At 41.6% G+C, this 20,302-nt stretch overlaps 1 protein-coding gene across 1 annotated transcript in view; it reads left to right on the top strand.

Moving 5' to 3' along the window:
* Positions 1–20,302, top strand: part of LOC108701172 (UDP-GlcNAc:betaGal beta-1,3-N-acetylglucosaminyltransferase-like protein 1) — a 120,998-nt gene that overhangs the window by 1,298 nt on the left and 99,398 nt on the right. Inside the window, exons 2-5 of the mRNA XM_041577036.1 lie at positions 1,833–1,904; positions 4,778–4,894; positions 6,368–6,467; positions 17,082–17,146. Coding sequence (XP_041432970.1) covers positions 1,842–1,904; positions 4,778–4,894; positions 6,368–6,467; positions 17,082–17,146 — 345 coding nt within the window. The 5' untranslated portion in view covers positions 1,833–1,841. The remainder of the gene's footprint in view (positions 1–1,832; positions 1,905–4,777; positions 4,895–6,367; positions 6,468–17,081; positions 17,147–20,302) is intronic.

The raw sequence follows: 20,302 nt of genomic DNA, 5'->3' as shown, positions 1-20,302 counted from the left end.
AGGTGTGTAGGGGTTCTGGGGCATGTATTGAGTTGGTGGGCATTGTTATTGCCTTGTGTTGCCTCGTTGTCGGTGGGTCGAGTGGGCAGTGAGTGTAGTTGTCTGGGGGAATTCGTTCTGTTCTGCTGCAGGGAATGTCAAGTTCTGTGGAGGGACTATAAACCTTGTGTGCAAAAGGACGGGCACTTCTCTACTGTGTGTAACAGTCAGGGTTCCAATCGCTGGTTTGTGCCAGAGGAAGGGGGTGGGGCAAAGGTGCACCTATAAGCACAGATAGGCACTTGGTTGTGCAAGTTGCTCGTATCTGTATTCAGTTCATGTGAAGTCATTGTAGAAAATGCCATCCCCATTCCTGTTATTTCCAACAAGTCACAGCCAATGAATGTTGGAAAGTCGCCTTATTGTGTCCCTTCAGACCTGTCACACGTACATTTACAAGCCAAAGTTAGTCAGGAGGGGCTGGGTTGGCTTCCAGTGTCAGCCTAAGTATGACCAACTTTTGGTGATGACCCGCACATTCAAACTATATGCAAACTTCATCAAATAAACCAGTTTCCTCAAGATCTTTAAATGAATATAACATATGTTTAATGTCCTGCCCAGTGGCATAAGTAGATATTATTGCCCCCTACAGCAAATTAATTTTAGGGGCCCCTAAGTATCCAGAGGTTGTCTTGTTTTACCAATATATATGTAAATGGCTCATTAATTAGCGCCTTATTGAATCCCTTTGGGCCCCCTGCAGCCACAGGGTCTGCTTCCTCTGTAGTTACACCCCTTTTTACCAACATTTTTACCAATATTTTTACCAACATATCTTGAGATTGTGCTTTATTTGGGCCTCATGGGGTACCTATACCTCCTGGCCCCCCCTGCAGCCGCAGGGTCTACTTCCTCTGTAGTTGTGCCCCTGGTCCTGGCCCCTGAGTCCCATGTAGAGTTAGGGGATAGACAGTAGCATTTTAGATCTGAACTACATAGGGTTGGATTTCAGCCTTCGCCGTCCCGAGGCCGCACCTCATCGCCCACCGCCAATGCGCCGCCAGGTCCTAGCGGCCACAAATGTCACCAGCAACTCTCTGAACTTTGCACATTAGATACTAATGTATCATTTTATTGGCAATATTGCACGGAACACTTATGAGCAGGATTGGAGATTAATCCAAAAGCAACCACTAAAAGACATTGCCATTTTTTTTAAAAAAAAATGTTTTTAAATGTTTTTAGATTTTTACCTTTTATCTTATCTAATTATCCAGGATTGGATGTTGAAAATCACATGGGTGTGAGGGGTGTGTTTAAAAGGTCCACTGTGTACCTGTATGTTTACACTTGAGAAAGGGCAACACTTACCCGAAACATGTCGTGTAAAGCAGCATGAATAATAAATAATCACAAGCAGTTAATCTGCATTTGAGTGCTCTCCTCTCTTTCAGTTAAAAGTGGATATCCTGGGATGATTGGTACATCTATGTGAGAGGATTGATGCATGCAAATGGGAAAGGTTTACTAGGCAGAGCGCGGATCTACACAGCTTCTATTTGAACTCTTGCCGTCCTAGGCCTGGGCCTTTGGGGCCTTGCCACAAATCCAGGCCTGGAACTACAGATATTGTCATCCTATATAACCAGTTAGATCTTTGCTGTATTTTAATACTCGCTGCTATTGGTAACTGTCAATGTTAGCAATACACCCCTCTCCCCACTGTGATAAGTTGTAGTGCGTCTGGAGTTCATTCCCAAAGCTGTTAATAAACGTAACGCATATGTAAATGAACCATTCGATTTGTTTTTTATAGCAGCTTCCTGCTGATTGTGTGTTTGTGTTTGCAGCCTGGTCCTATGGAGAATCCAGAGGTACGAGAACCGGGGGAGGGAATGGGAAGGAAGAAGCAGCCTGAAGTGGTAAGTTCGTCGTGTTACCATGGATTCTGAAATGAAATAAAACATATGGTAAAACAAATGGGGTTCGCATACGACCGCCATAGTTGCCAAAGTTTTCCCTGTAGTTTACCCATCAGATCTTTGTATCAGTCCTATTATATTTTGACCCACGAGACTGCATCCGACTTGTCGGAAGTGGTTTGTCAATCTGCCACAATCCAACAAAGTCTCCCATGGAGTTCAGCTCTTATGGTTCCACTGGCCCTTTAATTAGAGAACAGTTTCTCTGGTTAAAGGGGAATTCACACCGAAAATGAAATCTTGCATAATGAAAAGAACTGTAATTCTCATTCACTTCCCCATATTCATTCATTATGTAAAGTTAAGTGTAAATGTCATTGCTACTGAAAGCAGTGTTTGCTTGTCCTATCCTGCACTGCTGGCTCTGACTTTTGAAACAGTGTTACATAAACCAGTCTTTGCTAAAGGAGAGCTGACTTTTGCAACATTGCTAAAACAAAAAGTCAGAACTAGCAGTGCAGAAAGGAATGGACAGGCACTGCTTTTAGTAGCAATAACATTTGCATGTAATTATAAACCCAGTGAGAATGATAAATAAATGAATATTGAGATGTTGTCTAGAATGTCTTGTTAAAGGCAACATTTTGGTTTTGGATTTATAGTACATCCCCTGTTAGGGCTATGACACACTAAAAGATTAAAAATCTCCTCTATTACAGGTGCCTAATCTTCTGCAAATGCTTTCCCACCAGCAATAATGTAAATCGCTGGTGGGGAAACATATGTGTCGATTTGGCTTTTTAAAGTCGTCAAAGTTGCCTCATAAGGAAACTTTGGGCTTCCTAACTTGTGTGTCTAAATGGTGCTCCAGTTAGCAGATGGATAGGGGACAGTGCTGTATTCGTCAGGGAAATGCTTGTCTCTTCATTCCATGTTGGACCAGAGAAGTGCAGCATTTTTTTTTTAAATTCCAGGGTGCAATGCGCAGAAAATGGTGCATTGCCCTGTTTCCTGCACTTTGCACCCTCCACTGCACTTGATGAATGAACTGTTTCGTTTAGCTGCAGCCGTACAAATCGCACCGTACTGCCCAGATTTGGTTACATTTCTGTCAATTGTATATTTTTCCCTTTGTGACCTTCATTTTGTAAATATTGTTTTCTTGGCATCTGGCAGCTGTAACGAGATGTGCGATAAACTTCAGTATTTCTAAGCCTGCACACTGAGTGCATGTTTGGGTCATACGGGATTATCCACAGGTCACAATGGAAGAAACAGCTGTCCCCCCCCCCACACACATTTTGTCTTCTCTCTGCTTTTTCAAAACAAAAATTAAGAAATCAGATTTCATTGTCGCCGGGCAGGAGGGGGGATATGACCATTTCTGGGATCTGCTCAAATTATGTTCCAAATATGCAGCCCGGCTTTAATTTATTGCTGATAAAATCCCCAATGCAAATGTATATTCCCCTCTCGCTAGTAAAACCCCGGGGGGGCAAATGTAATCCAGTTGTTATAATTCATAAACAGAAATACGTCAATATATTGTTTCTTTAGGCATGTTACTAATGGACTCCATAGCCACACTATAGAGAATTGCACTTCGTTGTGTTCTCATAGGTGATTGTGACAAAGGGAAGCAGATCTGGCAGTTAGTGAGAAGCTGCATTAGAGAGCAATGAGTAACTGCCAGTTTGTTCAGTAAACCTCAGTGCCGTCTGTGCCAACTACATTGTGTGTCCCCTACACAACACCAAATATTGTGTTTTATGCTGTAATGTCCATTCCTTTAAGGAGGAGTATAAATAGAGAAGATCCTGCTTAATCTATTTGTAAGTCCACTGAAGGTGGTCATACATGGGCCGATAAAAACTGCCCCTCCAGAGTGAGTTGCCAGCTCTATGGGTTCTCCTGATGGCCTGCCCACCTGCTATCTGGCGTAGTGAGATATCTGGTATGACCCACATAAGCTCATTGATGTAGTGCTTTCCCAATGGTGTCCATAGGCTTATAATATGAGTCCGGTTGTTAGCCAGAGGGATAAAACAGTTCGATCAGCCTGATTTGGCCACCCATGTTCTGTGGCAAATCAGTTTGGCATGCTTGTTGGTGACCTTGCAAAACAAACCACTCTTTTGATATATGGCTAGGTTTATAATGTAGGAATGCTTGGGATATGGTGGTTACCTAGCATAAGGGATCTCTTCATAATGCCTTAAGGCTACTAAAAAGCATTTAAATGGCAAAAATCAACTTTTTCTATATGGGGCCCTTTCCTATTCATCTTCATGTCTTTCATGCAAACCACGGGTTGTTATTCAGATAATAGACCTCATACCTGTATTCATCCACTGCTTAAATTATATATTTCAGCAGAGTTAGTAACAGGGCATGTCTGTCGGTCTGCCTTTTTTTTCTACCAGTCTTATCCACATATCCCACTTCCCCTGAATTTGTACATCCCTTCCACAAAGCCGAGCCCAAACCTGCCTTTGCTATATGCTGTAAAGGTTAATATGAGCTGAAGTGGGGATATTTTTAGTGGAATTCTTGGCTTAAATTGTAGTCTCCGACTCCTGTCTGCTCACTGCAGTTGATATTGTCCAGCCAGAGCCAATGGTTGAGCTTACTGTAGCGTGTGATGGATTCCTCGACCTGTGAAGGATGTACATTGTCTCAACATCCTGCTGAAAAAGCTCTGTGTTTGTGCAGAAAACTTATTTGTGCAAGGAAAAAAAATTAAATCAAAAAGGAACTATAAACTACTGAAAGCCACCATGTGCAATAGTTTCCTTGGGTCGCCAGTAATTGTGTTTGCAATGATTCTTTCCATTAAAAGTCACTAACTAGGGTTTATATTTGTTTCTTTGTAGTCCATCATCCTCCCCGTGTACAATGCCGAGGCCTGGCTCGATGAGTGCTTGGAGTCTGTCGCACAGCAAGATTTTGATGGCTGCTTGGAGGTCTCCATCTACAATGATGCCAGTAAGGTAGTTAAGAGTTCCATCAGGTGTACAAATACCTGGTTTTGTACAAAGAGACTACTCTCTCCCTATTCATGTCTTCTTGTTCTGTTATAAATACGGGTTTCTTTTGTCCAAATATATTTATCTTGTTGGAAGTCTCTGTGGAAAACAACTGTTTTTCTGGCAAGTGCCTATAATGGTGGCTCTTAACATGTTGACTTTATCTCCCTGAGAGCACTTCAAGGATGTGAGATACAGTTTGAATGAGCAGAGTTTGTCCTGTAGCATTGACATTCCCTCATTTACTTTTGTTCATGCTCATGAACATCAAGACTTGAATTTCAGGTTGGCGTCCTTCAGGGAAACACACATACATAGGGGCAACAATTTCAGTTGAGCTCTCTCATCAGACCCTTAAGGTCCCCATAGACGCAAAGATCTTTTGTTGATGAACGATCAATTTCAGTGCAATCCGACCAATCCGTCAAATTATCGTGAGGTTAGTGGGAATCGAAAGATCGTGCATCTTACGATTTTTCATCCGACATCTTACGATTTTTCATCCGACATCTGTCAGGAAATTGATCGACCAGGTTAAAAAAAATGTATTGATCCCAGTGCAATCTATCTATGTTTGCAGGGCCTTATAGTTGATATTGACCAATAGATCTAATCTAAAGTCCTATGCATTCCAGTGTATCTGGGCCTTGCCCTGTTTTTTTGCCTCTCAAGTTCCTGTGCCCAAGTCAACACCAGCTGGTGTTGACTTGGGCACAGGAACTTGAGAGGCAAAAAAACTTATTGCCACTCCTACTTATTATGATTGTCTTCCAGTGCCATCACCCCCCCCCCCCCTCTCCCCCCAGTTGCAGGGCCTGATATCAAAACCAGGCCTCTATCTCCCTTCAGTTATGAGTTTACTTCTGGTGATTTTTGGTTCGTCTTGATTGTAATGTTATTGGGTGAAATTTAAGTCTAAGTTATGTTAATATTCTGTTGTAAAGTTTTCAATAGAACACATAAAAACCCAAAGGACCTATAGTCATCACCCACTGCCCAGAGCTCCCAAATATGTAGAAACCACAACAGAAAAGTTAATGGGATTCCCAAATAAAGTTTTTGTAAACCCCATGAAGAGTACTAGCCTGTAGGTCCCTCTCGTTGGTAGTACATTTGTGATTTGAACCAAAGGGACTTGCCCCTGCTTTGCGGCAGTTGATAGAAAATTAGCTGATGAAGTAGAATTGAGAGGTGAGCAAGATGTTGGCAACTGATTGAGTACTCTTGAATGTAACCCTATTCCAGAGCTCTATGTTTTCTTCCAAAGGCATCAGTCAGTGCTATATGTGTAATGGCAGTCATGGGTGCCATATTTCCATATAAAGACGGCCCAAGAACTCCTCCTGGACATGATGCACTTGTAGCATGTTCATCATGTACAGCAGTTCATTCTTGGCAGTAACTGATACATGTATTATATTTATACCTCTTCTACAGGATGGCACTGCTCCGAAAATAGAAGATTGGAGAGACAGGTTGGAAAAACAAGGCATCGCTGTCATTGTTGGCAGCCATAGTTCTACCCAGCCAAGAGGAGGTATGTAACTGAGTGTTAAAATTAGTACTTTTATTGTACATTTGATGGCAGCTCACCTGATAAATAACAGTGACTGGGCATCTAAGGCAGTGTGTGAGACTAGAACACTGTGATGTCTGTTTACAGAGGGAGCAACAAGTAGTTGGTTACCCAAACACTCTGATGGCAACGTAAAGTGATATTGACACTAAAAAAACTACTCTTCAAAATACTAATGTGCATTAAAAGTTACCTATAGGTAATGTTGATTGCTTGATGCAGAGAGGTCTGCTTTTGTAATTAATTGTTACTAAACTGGATTATATTGCCAACCTGACTGTCCCTTCGCAACAGTTAGAGATTCTAATGCTAACAGACCAATGCTATACAAATATGGCACCCCCCTCAGCAGAATATGGGGGATCAGATAGATAATGTTAATGCTTTGGGAAAATACTTTTATGGCAAAATTGTCTAATGCCGTACCAGACCGGCACTTTTGTCTGGTGACCGGAAGTTACATCTACCTCCCTGTAACGGCGCTCCCCACTGCTGCTCCCCTCGTATGATACCTTGTTTATTGGGTTGTGTATGGCTTTTTTTAGGGTGTCTGTAACTTAGGTAGTGGGTGGGAATAGAACACATATGGGTGTGAATAGAATAGTCTGATGACAGCTCATAGGGGAAGGAGCTGAAGTCTGTAACTTGGTTTATATCCAACCTTTTATACACGCGGGCCACATGAAAATGTAGCAAGACTTGCATGAAAAATATTCCTGGGTGGCTCTAAATAAATTCTGTGATTGGCTATTTGATAGCCCCTATGTGGACTGCCAGCCTACAGGAGGCTCTGGCGTAAACCTGTTTTTTATGCAACCAAAATTTGCCTGCAAGCCAGGTCTTGAAAAATAAGCACCTGCTTTGAGGCCACTGGGAGAAACATCCAAGGGATTGGTGAGCAACATGTTGCTCGCAAGCCAATGGATAGGGATCACTGATGTAACTCAAGCAGTATGCTGGGCCAAAACAGTGATGGCAACTTACATGGGGAGGGACTTGAGCAGTGGGCTGGACCTCAGTACTTTTCTAGCATTGTAATAAGGAGTCTTTTTTTAGTAGTAAGTTCACTAATTTAACATTCGGTATAATTATGGCTTTTCTGTTAATCCATGAGGACATTAAACTTGCGCAGGCCCTGGCCCCTTTCGTGATGTCACAGCAGGGCATGGCGGAAGCGGGTATATAAAGAGGGGGACGCACCAGGTTAGGGTCGGGTGCAGGTAGAGGAGCAGCAGGTTAGGGTCTAGTGTGGGTCAAATTTTGCTTGACCCATACATTACTAAGGAGAAGCCATTTCTGCTTGAATGATGAACTCTGTATGACAAGGCGCTTTATTCCAATGTAAATTTCCTTTTAGCAGAATTTCTCCCTCCTGGCTATTAATCAGGGAATGCAGATCCTTTCTCCAGCAAAAACATAAACTCTGTATATACATTATGTATTTAAATGCGTGAGAGCCGAATTTGATGACTGACAGACACCACCCCCTTCCTCCCTGAACCCATTCCCTTATTAAACATTCCCACATGTCGCTTGCGCTGGGTAACGGCCACATTTGTCAAACTTTAGGAAAAGCTAATTTTGGCATTAAAATGGATACCAATTTTTTTTTTCTTTGTTTACAAATTTTTTTGGCTGAGGCTTTACACATGTGTTTCTCGGGCTCGTTTAAAGCTTGAGAACTGGCATAAACCATGATGAGCAAAGCTGGCTGTACATGGACTGTAGACACTGCCAACCTGGGGCTAAGCAATAGGATCAGCCCAACTGAGTGGCAAAGCTGGACAATGATCTGGAAAGCAGGCCTCGTTTACAATTCTACAAGTGCACAGTGCATAAATTGATGCAAAACTGATCACACATTGACACTATCCCTAAAGGTAAAGCTTCTGCATCAGTGGCCGCAACTGCCAGAGCCGTTCTTTTGGGTTGCAAAAAAACTTTGCTCTTAGCCCTGCATTCATAAATGAGGCTTCTTGTCATGTTTGTTTAAGAGCAAAAAGTCAAAAGGATTCTCTTTTCCTTCAAAAAATGCAGGCCAATGTGGCAGCAAGTGTTCCCATTTATTTGAACCACTTTAAAAATACTTTGCATGTTCATGTGTACCCAAAATGCGCATTTAGCACCACTATTTGTTGTGTGTTTTGGTGTCCCAACTTGCACCCCCTCTGATTCGTGGGACACTAATAAATTCAGTACAAGCCAGATTGGCACATTCTTTCACTGTATCTCCGGCTACTAAATGGGATTTGTGTTTATTTGAGAAAAAAAGTTTAAACAGGGTTTTTGCTAAAATATGGGATCCCTCTCCCTCATTCTGAAGTGAGGAATGTTAATATTGTGCTGGAAATGACATTTTCCGGGCTGCCGCCATAGTAACAAGATTTTTTTTCTGTTTCACAAATGTAACAAATCCTAACAGAAACCACAGCTTTTGGCCCAAACTCAGGAATTTATTTCCACCTCAAACCAATATCAAACAAAGGCAGGAGCCCCACTGATATACAGTTATTTCCCCTGTCCTGGGTGCAGCCAGGAGAGTTTTCTCTAAGCCGTTTCTGTGGGGCGAGATCCATTAGTGAGATGGAAGCTGTCAGGTCCAGCTGCTCCCGGCATGTTAGCCAGACCCGCACCAGATGTGCTACAAGTTTAATTAGTTTGTTGCAAATACAAATATTATTGCAGTGATCGTATCTGTGAAATCTGAATCCCCTGTGTGTCTGCATTTGGGGGGGGGGGCATTAGAGAATTTGTAGTTTTCCCATGCAGAAACTTCAGCAAGCCCAGTAGGCATAGAGATTGTAGGGTGTTCTATGAGTGGGGGCTGCTGCCATCTCCCCACATACCAAATCTGATTCCAAGAATCTGGGCAGTTTAGGGATTTTATTACAGGTATGGGATCCATTATCCGCAAACCCGTTATACAGAAAGCTACAAATTACGGAAAGCCCTTCTTCCATAGACTCTGTTTTATCCAAATAATTCAAATTTGTAACATAGTAACATACAGTCATATGAAGAAGTTTGGGAACCCCTCTTAATTCTTTGGAGTTTTGTTTATCATTGACTGAGCTTTGAAAGTAGCAACTTCCTTTTAAGATATAACATGCCTTATGGAAACAGTAGTATTTCAGCCGTGACATAAAGTTTATTGGATTAACAGAAAATATGCAATATGAATTACAAGAAAATTAGACCGGTACATAAATTTGGATGTTGTGATATTGCATCAATACTTAGTTGAGCCTACTTTTGCAAATGTTACAGCCTCTTATACGCCTCCTATAGCCTTTGATGAGTGTCTGGATTCCGGATGGCGGTATTTTGGACCATTCATCCATGCAAAATCTCACCAGTTCAGTTAAATGTGATGGCTGCCAAGCATGGACAGCCTGCTTCAAATCATCACAGACTTTCAATGATATTCAATTCAGGGGAATATTTATCCTTATGTAACATATATAACATTATCCTTAAGAATTTTCTGATATTGGGTTGAGTTCATCTGACCCTTGACTTTAACAAGGGTCCCATTCCCTGAACTAGCCACACAGTCCCACAGTATAATGGAACCTCCACCAAATTTGACAGTAGGTTACAGGTGTTTTTCTTGGAATGCAGTGTTCTTCTTCTGCATTGTTCTTCTTCCGAATTGTAGAACGATGTACAGATACACCATCTGCAGCAACATGTTTTTGCAAGTCTTTGGAGGTGATCTTTGGGTTGTCTGTAGCCATTCTCACAATGCTGCGCTTATGCTGCTCCTGTATTTTTCTTGGCGTGCCAGACTTGGGTTTTACGGCAACTGTGCCTGTGGCCTTCCATTTCCTGATTACATTCCTTACAATTGAAACTGACAGTTTAAACCTCTGAGCTTTTTCGAGCCTTCCCCTAAACCATGATACTGAAGATCTTTTGAGAGTTGCTTTGAGGATCCCATGCTGTCACTCTTCAAAGGAGAGTTAAACAGAAGCACAACTTGCAATTGGCCAGCTTAAATACCCTTTCTCATGATTGGACACATCTGCCTATGAAGTTCAAGGTTTAACAAGCTAATCCAACCAATTTGGTATTGCCAGTAATCAGATTTGAGCAGTTACATGCATTCAAATTAGCAAAATTGCAAGGTTACCCACATTTTTGCACAGCCAGTTTTTTACATTTGATTTAATTAATTACAACATTTAATTAAATTAATTTCATACAACTGAATACTGCTTCACTAAAAATCTTTGTTCACAAAACACCCCAGTACTCAGATGTTTATGGGAAATGAAAGACATACCACTGTTATCTTTTTTGTTGAAAGTGGAGTAAATTATTATGCAGGCTGAGAGGGGTTCCCAAATTTTTTCATATGACTAGTAAGTTAGGTTGAAAAAAGACACATGTCCATCAAGTTCAATCTTTTAACTCTATTTTAACCTGCCTAACTGCTGGTTGATCCAGATGAAGGCAAAAAAACTCTCCAATTTGCCTCAGAGGGCATCAACTTGTACTATGAGTTATCTTCCATAACCCTGTAAAAATTATTTTCTTTTTCTCTGTAGTAGTAAAACAGTGCCTTTTACTTGATCCCAACTAAAATATAATGAATCCTTATTGGAAGCAAAACCAGCCTATTTGGATTTATTTATTGTTTACATGATTTTCTAGTAGACTTAAGGTATGAAGAATCAAATTACGGAAAGATCTGTTATCTGGAAAGCCCCAGGTCACTATGCATTCAGTATAAAAGTTCCCATACCTGTATCTGTATCACCTTGATCTCAATCTTGTGTTACTCCTGTCTTCCAAAAGCTAGTGCAATGATAGCTCAGGGGTGATCATCTTTAATGAGGAACTGCCATGGGTTAATTGGCCATGACTACACTGGCCCTGACATTTAAAGGAAACAGAAAGTTTTATTCACTGGGGTGCCAATCTACTAAACAACCTCCAGTGAATATAATTGCTAACTCCCTCTTCACTAAAAAATGCACCAGCCTGAGATACCTTCCTTCCTGGTATTGCCATTTTGAAGAACTACCCAGAGGTTGCTTGTGGTGCATGTGCAGAAGAGTGGAGTGACCCCCTAAATGGATGTCATTGAAAAGCTAGTTGCGGGCAAGTACAGACTGTGAAACTCAGGGGAAAGAATGAGGCACATGTGCCCCATAGAAGGTACCCCAGGCCTGCATGTTTTTCAGTGAAGAATAGCACCAGCCTAGGGTGTGCTTGGGTGTGCCTAACTATTAGGCTCCCCAACTGAATATGACTCTTGTCCTTTAAGCTTGCCATACAGATTGTTAGATGTAGTGAACTCTAAACATACTACCTGACTGTCCAGGCATGTTTGCCAGGTCGTAGCCATCTGAAAATCATCCTGCAGTCCTGTGACATCAGAGTATTGGACATTTGAAACCTTTGTCTGCTGATGCACAGTGTTGGAGACTGCAGGTTATTGGCAGATAAAGAAGCGGAAGAGCAGCCTCCGCTGAAACAAATGGCACAATAAAAGGTGGCCCTGCTTGTATATGCTCAATAGTAAGCAACTAATCCAGTCTGGTGGTTTATGTAGTCATAGAAAGTGTCAACACCCAATTCCCACATGATTGGCAGCCATATGTGGAGTGGCAGTACACATCACAGTATAGCTCATAGACCTTTACTTACCACATGACATTATTTACAATGCTACAGGGCTACATGTTCTATACGCTCTTCTTCTACCTCTTTATTATTCTGCTGTACCCTATACTTGAGAACTGAATGGGTTCTTTATATAAGCAACATTTTTCCCCTTACCCACGTGGTCCTTAAAGGGATAATATAGCGTTTGATTTCACTCATCTTAGTATCCAAAACTATAAATTACTATTGGTCCAAGGTCTCATACTAATTGCAATTCAGGTTGACCCACCCATCTGCTTCTTTTAGAATTCTGAATTTAAGAAGCTTTGAGTGCTTGGAAAATACTCCCTGCTGAGCAAATGTGTTCGTTCACTTGTTAAGTAAAATACTTGATGCTTGAGTCAGTGATCCTTGTGCCTTCGCTTACATAACGCAAGTGGAACAGTATTTTGGCCGGATCGATCCAGTCTCGTTATTTGCACTGTGTTCCGACCAGATTCCTTCTAGTTTCGCCTTGTAACTTTGTATTGCAGCACGTCTGTAATGGAAAGAAAACATTTAAATAAATATTTGTGAGTGTTCCATAACCCCCATTCATAGTAAAGCACATGTATGTCAGCTATAACTTCCCTTCACGCAGCAGCTTTGCGCTTTACAATAACAAATTCCTCTCTTTTTTTCTGTGTTTTTCTTGCGCTGTCACTTATAGAAAACAGTGGCGTGGCAGAATAATACGAGAATAATTGAACCGGCTCTGGTTTGTTATGACAATTGCACATTACTGTGTATTTTGTGAGTGCAGTATACAATAAAATTATTTACCCTCATCTGCTGAAAGGGAAACAATAACTGACAGACAGACATGACAGTGCGCGTTTCATGCAGGAAGATCAGTGGCCTCATTCCATTTGGCGAAGTCCTGTTTCAGCACATTAATGCCCCCCATGCACAAAGCCAGGTCTATACAGAATGGTTTTTCTAAGATGGGAAGAATCTGACTGCACAGAGCCCTGACCTTAACCCAACTTGTAAGATAAATTGGAACCCAGACTATGAGCCAGGCCTGATCCCCAATATCAGTGCCCAACATTACTAAAGCTCTTGTGGCTATATGGAAGCATCTCCAAACTGTAATGTTCCAGCATCTAGTTGCAACCTTCCCAGTTGAGTAAAGGCTGTTATAGCAGCAAAGGGAGGGGCAACTTCATATTAATTCCTATTGGTTTGGTAATGAGTAGTGGAACAGGTTGGAGAATTTTACCCAAAACTTAATTGCAAATCCACATTACAGAATTACAGACATCCATTAAATATTACCTTGCGAGAAAAAAATCTTCACTTTAATCTGCTGCTGCCTGGGATGCCTTCCAAAAAGCCGATAATAAAAGAATAATTTTTGGCCGTGCAGAGGAGACATTCTCTAAGTGCCAGAGGCTGTAAATCTCATGAGCTAAGGCCACTCGCATTGTTTTATAAGGAATTCTTAAAGGTTTTTGTCTGAAAATGGCCAGACGGGGGGAAAATGGTGATTATTGGCTTTCCCCCACTTTCCTTAAGCTATATATATATTGAATCTGTGTGCTTTTTCTTGGAAGCTGGGATAGGTCAGGCAAAGGGTAAGGGGCCTAGGTTGGCGTGTGCAGAGGAAATATTAAGCAATTCTGGAACGTTCCCCACATCAAAATGGAGACATTGGCTGAGAGTGGCGGGATACGTATTGCCATTCCAGAATGTTTTGCTTATTTAAATTAGAAGTGTGATTTGATGAACATTGGTTTAGCTCCCTTTAAAATATACTAACTGTAGTGTGTTCTGACTATAGGCACCATCTCTCCCTACTATACCTGCTATCCCACAGTCCCTTCCCAGAGACTATTATCCCACTGCTACTATAGGCATCATCTCTCCCTACTATACCTGCTATACCACAGCCACAGTACCTTCCCAGAGACTATTATCCCACTGTTACTATATGCACCATATCTCCCTACTATACCTGCTATTCCACAGCCACAGTCCCTTCCCAGAGACTGTTATCCCCAGTGTTACTATAGGCACCATCTGTCCCTAGTAAACCTGCTATCCCATAGTCCCTTCCCAGCAGCTATTATCCCCACTGCTACTATAGGCACCATCTCTCCCTACTATACCTACTATCCCACAGTTACAGTCCCTTCCCAGAGGCTATTATAGCCACTGCTACTATATGCATCATCTCTCCCTACCAGAGACCTTTCCCAGAGGCTATTATCCCACTGTTTCTATAGGCACCATCTCTCTCTACTATACCTGCCACAGGTCCCTTCCCAGAGGCTATTATGCCACTGCTACTATAGGCACTATCTATCCCTACTACAGACCCTTCATTGAGGCTATTATCATATTTTAAGTATTGTCACCGTCTCTCCCTACTATACCTGCTATCCCACAGTCAAAGTCCCTTCCCAGAGACTATTATAGCCACTGCTACTATATGCATCATCTCTCCCTACCAGAGACCTTTCCCAGAGGCTATTATCCCACTGTTTCTATAGGCACCATCTCTCTCTACTATACCTGCCACAGGTCCCTTCCCAGAGGCTATTATGCCACTGCTACTATAGGCACTATCTATCCCTACTACAGACCCTTCATTGAGGCTATTATCATATTTTAAGTATTGTCACCATCTCTCCCTACTATACCTGCTATCCCACAGTCAAAGTCCCTTCCCAGAGACTATTATCCCACAGTTACTATAGGCACCATCTCTCCCTACTATACCTGCTATCCCACAGCCACAGTCCCTTCCTTTCCTGGCCATACACTAGAAGATCCGCTCGTTTGGCAACATTGCCAAACGAGTGGATCTTTCCTTGATATGCCCACCAACGGCAGGGCTGTATTGGGTTAATCCGAACATTTGGCCCTTGGGCAGAACGATAGGATTACAGTGAGGAGCAATGGGCTCCAACGGGTCGATCACCTCAAAAATTAAACCTTCCTGATAGATATTGACGCCTGATATTGATACACGGGCATATAAACTGCCGAATTGGTCTAAAGGATTGATATCGGCAGCTTTAATCTGCCCATATATGGCCACTTTAACTATAGGCACCATCTCTATCCCTACTATACCTGCTATCCCACAGTCACGGTTCCTTCCCAGAGACTATTATCCCTCTGTTACTATAGGCACCATCTCTCCCTACTATACCTGCTATCCCACAGTCACACTCCCTTCCCAGAGACTATTATCCCAACTGTTACTATAGGCATCATCTCTCCCTACTATACCTGCTATCCCACAGCCCATTCCCAGAGACTATTATCCCACTGCTACTATAGGCACCATCTCTCCCTACTATACCTGCTAGCCCACAGCCACACTCCCTTCCCAGAGACTATTATCCCACTGTTACTATAGGCACCATCTCTCCCTACTATACCTGCTATCCCACAGCCCATTCCCAGAGACTATTATCCCACTGCTACTATAGGCACCATCTCTCCCTACTATACCTGCTAGCCCACAGCCACACTCCCTTCCCAGAGACTATTATCCCACTGCTACTATAGGTATCATCTCTCCCTACTATACCTGCTGTTCCACAGCCACATTCCCTTCCCAGAGACTATTATCCCCACTGCTTCTATAATCACCATCTCTCCCTACTATACCTGCTATCCCACAGTCCCTTCTCATATGTTACAATTCCCATAGATTTCATGTAACTTGACCATTTTCCTTTTCCTAATCTCGTTACACTCACATATTTAATTTATAAAATTTAATTTATAAAATTCCATTTGTTTTTTTGTTTTTTTATTTTGGCTTAGAGTTTCTTTCATGAATAAGCCTAAATACCTGTATTTATTTTATTTTCGGGTAGGAGGAAACAGGGGCGGGGAAGTTGTGGTGGAATGGGTTCATGGGAAACAAACTGTATACATTTGTGGGAGTGAGAGAAATTTGGAGTCTCACTGTTAATCAGAGGGAGATCTATGTGAGTATTATCTGTTAGTGATCCCTGATGCTGGGGGAAGCAAGGGCATCCTGTTTCCTATTCACTCTCATCCCTGGGAAAGCGTTTGCCCCCCAGGTGATTTTACAGGCCGTGGGGCTAAAAATATCCTCTTATTAATGAACTCTCACGGATGCTGCTTGTGCGACAATAGATTCCAGATGTCATGATGTCATCAGTGCGGGCTCTCACAGTAACGCAGAGTGGCTGCCAAATTTTATTTTAACAGCACAGCGTTTTATGTTGCATTTTTTAAACGTAATTTGTTAAACATTTTTAAACATTTTGAGGGAGCAAAAAATGGCTACATTATTCATTGACCTAGCGCCCAGGAATACATTGCAGAGTTCATTATCTCAGCACCCGATCACCAGCTATATATAAAATATATTTTGTTTAATAAGTTTCATATTCACGCTACAGGACAGTTTTAGAATAATGCTGACAGTGATATTTTTAGACAATTTGCATTTTGTCTTCATTTGGCTTTTTGTTCAGCAGCTATCTGGCTGCTATGTATTGGTTTACCCTAGCAACCAGACAGCGGTATGAATTAAAGACTGAACAATAAAGGGAGAGGGCCTGAACCAAAAGATAAATGGCAAGAATATGTATTTATTTGGTACTGGCATCAGTTCTGCTATCTGAATACAAAGTAGAGTTTGCAGGGGGAAGTGACTTGGGTCTAATGTGTAGCACATGCAGTTTGGGATGCACATGCAGTCCTGGGAAAGGGCACAATATTTAACTGACATATTTACAACTGCGGCGGGATAGTCATAAGCTGTCAATTCCTCGCAATCCCCAGGCAATAGGCCTCTGTAATCATAATCGGCAATTAAATAAACTTCTCAGAAGAGCTGATAAGAACTTGGACAATAAAACTGTAAGTTTTTTGGAGTTGTCTTTCTCTCGTCAAACTCTACCAATTATTTGTTTATTTTCTCTCGCTCAGTTGGCTGTGCAAAGAACCGCGCCATTCTGCAGAGCTGTGGCCGCTACTTGTGTTTCTTGGATTCGGTGAGTCTATTTGTTGATCAGCAAAAGAATGTAGAAACAAAAAACCTCAACAAAGTGTTTACGAGGACTTGTCAAATTGGGAGTTTCCATAAACAAACTCTGTGTTGTGCGGTGTTGTTACTAGTAAGCATATAACTTATTAAGTGCGAAACTTGGGATTTTATTCTGATTGTTTGGAGACTCACAGCTAAGGAAGTGGGAGAAGAATATGGTGGGAATGTCAGTAGGTTGAGAGACAGACTCAGGCAATTTGGACACTTTTCTTAGACTTGTCTCATACTCCGTGTAAGTCTGGACCTGTCACACCCTCATCAGAGCAACATTGAACATTTCAATCAGAAAGGATTTTGTTTTGACCAACCACCTCTGTTGTGATTACTCTGTGCTGTTCCCAAAATACTTTTCATTGATTCTAATGAAAAGATCCTCAAAATAAATGCCTCCTCCATGAAAGGAATAGGGGGGGGGGGCAATTTACATCAAAAGGCTTTATAAACACAAAGATAAAAATGTGCCTGAAAATTAAATTCTAAGCATTTTCTCAATATACAGTACAACCCCCATTTTACGTTTTTCAGGGGACCAGAAAAAATGGTGTAAAATCCAGGAAAATGTAAAATCAGGGAAATGTATTATGCACAATATTTAGGTTGGACCACAAAACAACATGTAAAATGGGGTTTCTATTGTACATGTATTCCTCATTCTTACTGGTTTTACCATTTTGAATAAAAGTAATTTCTGTTGAAAGCAGTGTTGGTCTGGCCATTGCAGTTCTCTAGGTCTGATTCTTGATACCATGTTACAGAAACCAGCTGATTGCCAGGCCTGTGAGGAAGCATGCAAGATTAACTTGTTACATTGTTTCTAACAACAGAACCAGAGAACAGCGATGGCCAGACAGATGCGGTAGTGATATACGGGTCAGGAAAACTCAACCTGAACCCGACTCTTACCCACAAAATGTTGCCATTGTGGGACCCACACCCAATCTGTACAAATTTCTTCTTGCTCCGTACTCTACATCTCTGTGCGCCTCTGGTTCCAAGATAGGGAAGCTTTGAGAGCAGTGGAGGAGTGTACCAAACCTGCACCCAACCATAACCCGCAATGATCACCCAAATTTCAGCCCAACTGGTGGGTTTTGGGTCAACTTGCAAATCTCTAAGATACAGTTTTGTATGATGGGGAGCTACTGGGGCATCTTTGGAGAGACAGATATTTACTGCTGAAGGACTTTGGTTGCCTTGGGCTGGTACAGAAGCCCAAAACATAATGTACAATATTTCTAGCCTACTTCTTTAGTTGAGCTTTAGTTCTCCTTTAAATAGAAATACCATTACTATAAAACCAATGCGAATGAGGAATGAATGTATATTGGGAAGTTGCTTATAATTACATTTTCTTTCACGAGGCAAAATTTTGGATTTACATCCTCTTTAAAAGAGTTGTTCGCCTTCCAAACACATTTTTGTTTTCAAATTGTTCACCAGAAATAAAGCCTTCAGTTGTTTTCAATTGCTTTCCATGTTACAATTTGCTACATTAGTTGATACATTTCAGCATCTGTGGAATATTAGCATCTATTGTATCAATTCTAACAGCTGCCTTAAATGAACTCAGGGATTCTGCTCAGCAGGGAAAAATATAAGAAATGTATCAACTAAATGTATCAATTTAGACACTTGCACCCTTAGACACTTGACCCACCCAGAGCTGATTCAAAAAGACAAAAGAAGGTTGAAAAGGGAAACTTTAATATTAGAAAAACAGTCACAAATAGAAAAAAGAAAGTTGTTGAAAAAAACTCTATTTTTCAGTCTCAGTAGGCAAAAGGCCAATGTCCCTCTTTAATGCAATTGCTCTTAAAGGACACACAAAGTTAGGGAGAGCAAAGGGGAGTGCTGCTTCTCATGGCCATCAATCCTTTTTTATTTTACTTGGGTTGCAGGTTCTCTGGTGCAGCCTTTCTTTTTCCCTGCACATGGGAATGCACAGTACAGAGGAACCCATTACGCAAATGGGTGTTGAATGGGAGGCTATGGCTGATGGTTGTGGGAAACTAACAGCTTAAGCCTGTATCTAATTGGGTGCTTTATTTGGATAAACCCAGAATGTTTCAAACAAACACCATAAAAAGTTCCTGGGCTTCCATTGCAGAGAGGGGGTATAATAAGAGGGGGAGATTTTATTTTTTGTATTTGCCCATCTGGAGAAGGTAAGCTGGGGCAGGAGTAATGTTCCCAGCCTAGGATTCCATAGGAATGTTTCTTCCGGCATTGTGACCCTGCTGAGTATCTGTGGGAAATCTGCAGAGAAAATGTGATGTTTTGAAGAGAGGTTGTTAAATATCTCAAGGTTCCTCTACATTTGACAGTTTGATCTTAGTTTGACAGTCAGTGCTGTTGTTTACACACCCACATCCCTATGTTTGGACAGCTCCCTCTCCACAACAGAAGTCTTTTTACTCTGAATACCCAGGTACCCATTACAGCTGTTACTCTCTGCCATCGTTATAAAGAAAAAAGGTTAAATGGGCAACTTAAAAGCAGAATCAAATACATTCCTTTGACTTTGCATTAGGGAACAGGGCTGCTGGGAGAAGGAAGGGTGTCTGGAGCCATATCGGACATAGTTTTTGGGTCCATGGCTCAACTTATACTCTCAGTGGGCAGAGTGTTACACCTGAGGGTTCCAGGGGTGAAGCTTTTTCCCAGTAGTGGGACATGGGGGCACAATATGTAGCTTGAGGGAGGAAATCTGAAAGGGAATATAAGCTTATTCCCATGGAACACATAGAGCTGCCTTCCTGCCGATGTGGTGGGAACTAACTCTGTAAAGGAATTCAAACACACATGGGATGCATAGAAACCAATTATAGGATATAAATTAAACACAGTATTTTGTTTCAGTATGTTTTTATTGAGTTTTTTGTTTGAGGAATCTTACAAAACCTAAAATCATAAGGTAGCATTGCACAATGGCATTATACATTATGTTTCAGATTTGCCCAGAGCTTATACTATTGTTTCTCCTCGATGCCCTTTCCTAATTCATTTTTTCATGCTTTAATGTAGGCTAGGTTAGTAATGGGGAAGAGTTAATCGGAAGGTACAAAACAGAAATTGTCCTATAAGGAGACATTTCATTTAAGCG

Source organism: Xenopus laevis, chromosome 9_10L (assembly GCF_017654675.1).
Source record: "Xenopus laevis strain J_2021 chromosome 9_10L, Xenopus_laevis_v10.1, whole genome shotgun sequence".
NCBI lineage: Eukaryota > Metazoa > Chordata > Amphibia > Anura > Pipidae > Xenopus > Xenopus laevis.
This window is presented reverse-complemented; position numbering and strand designations above follow the sequence as displayed.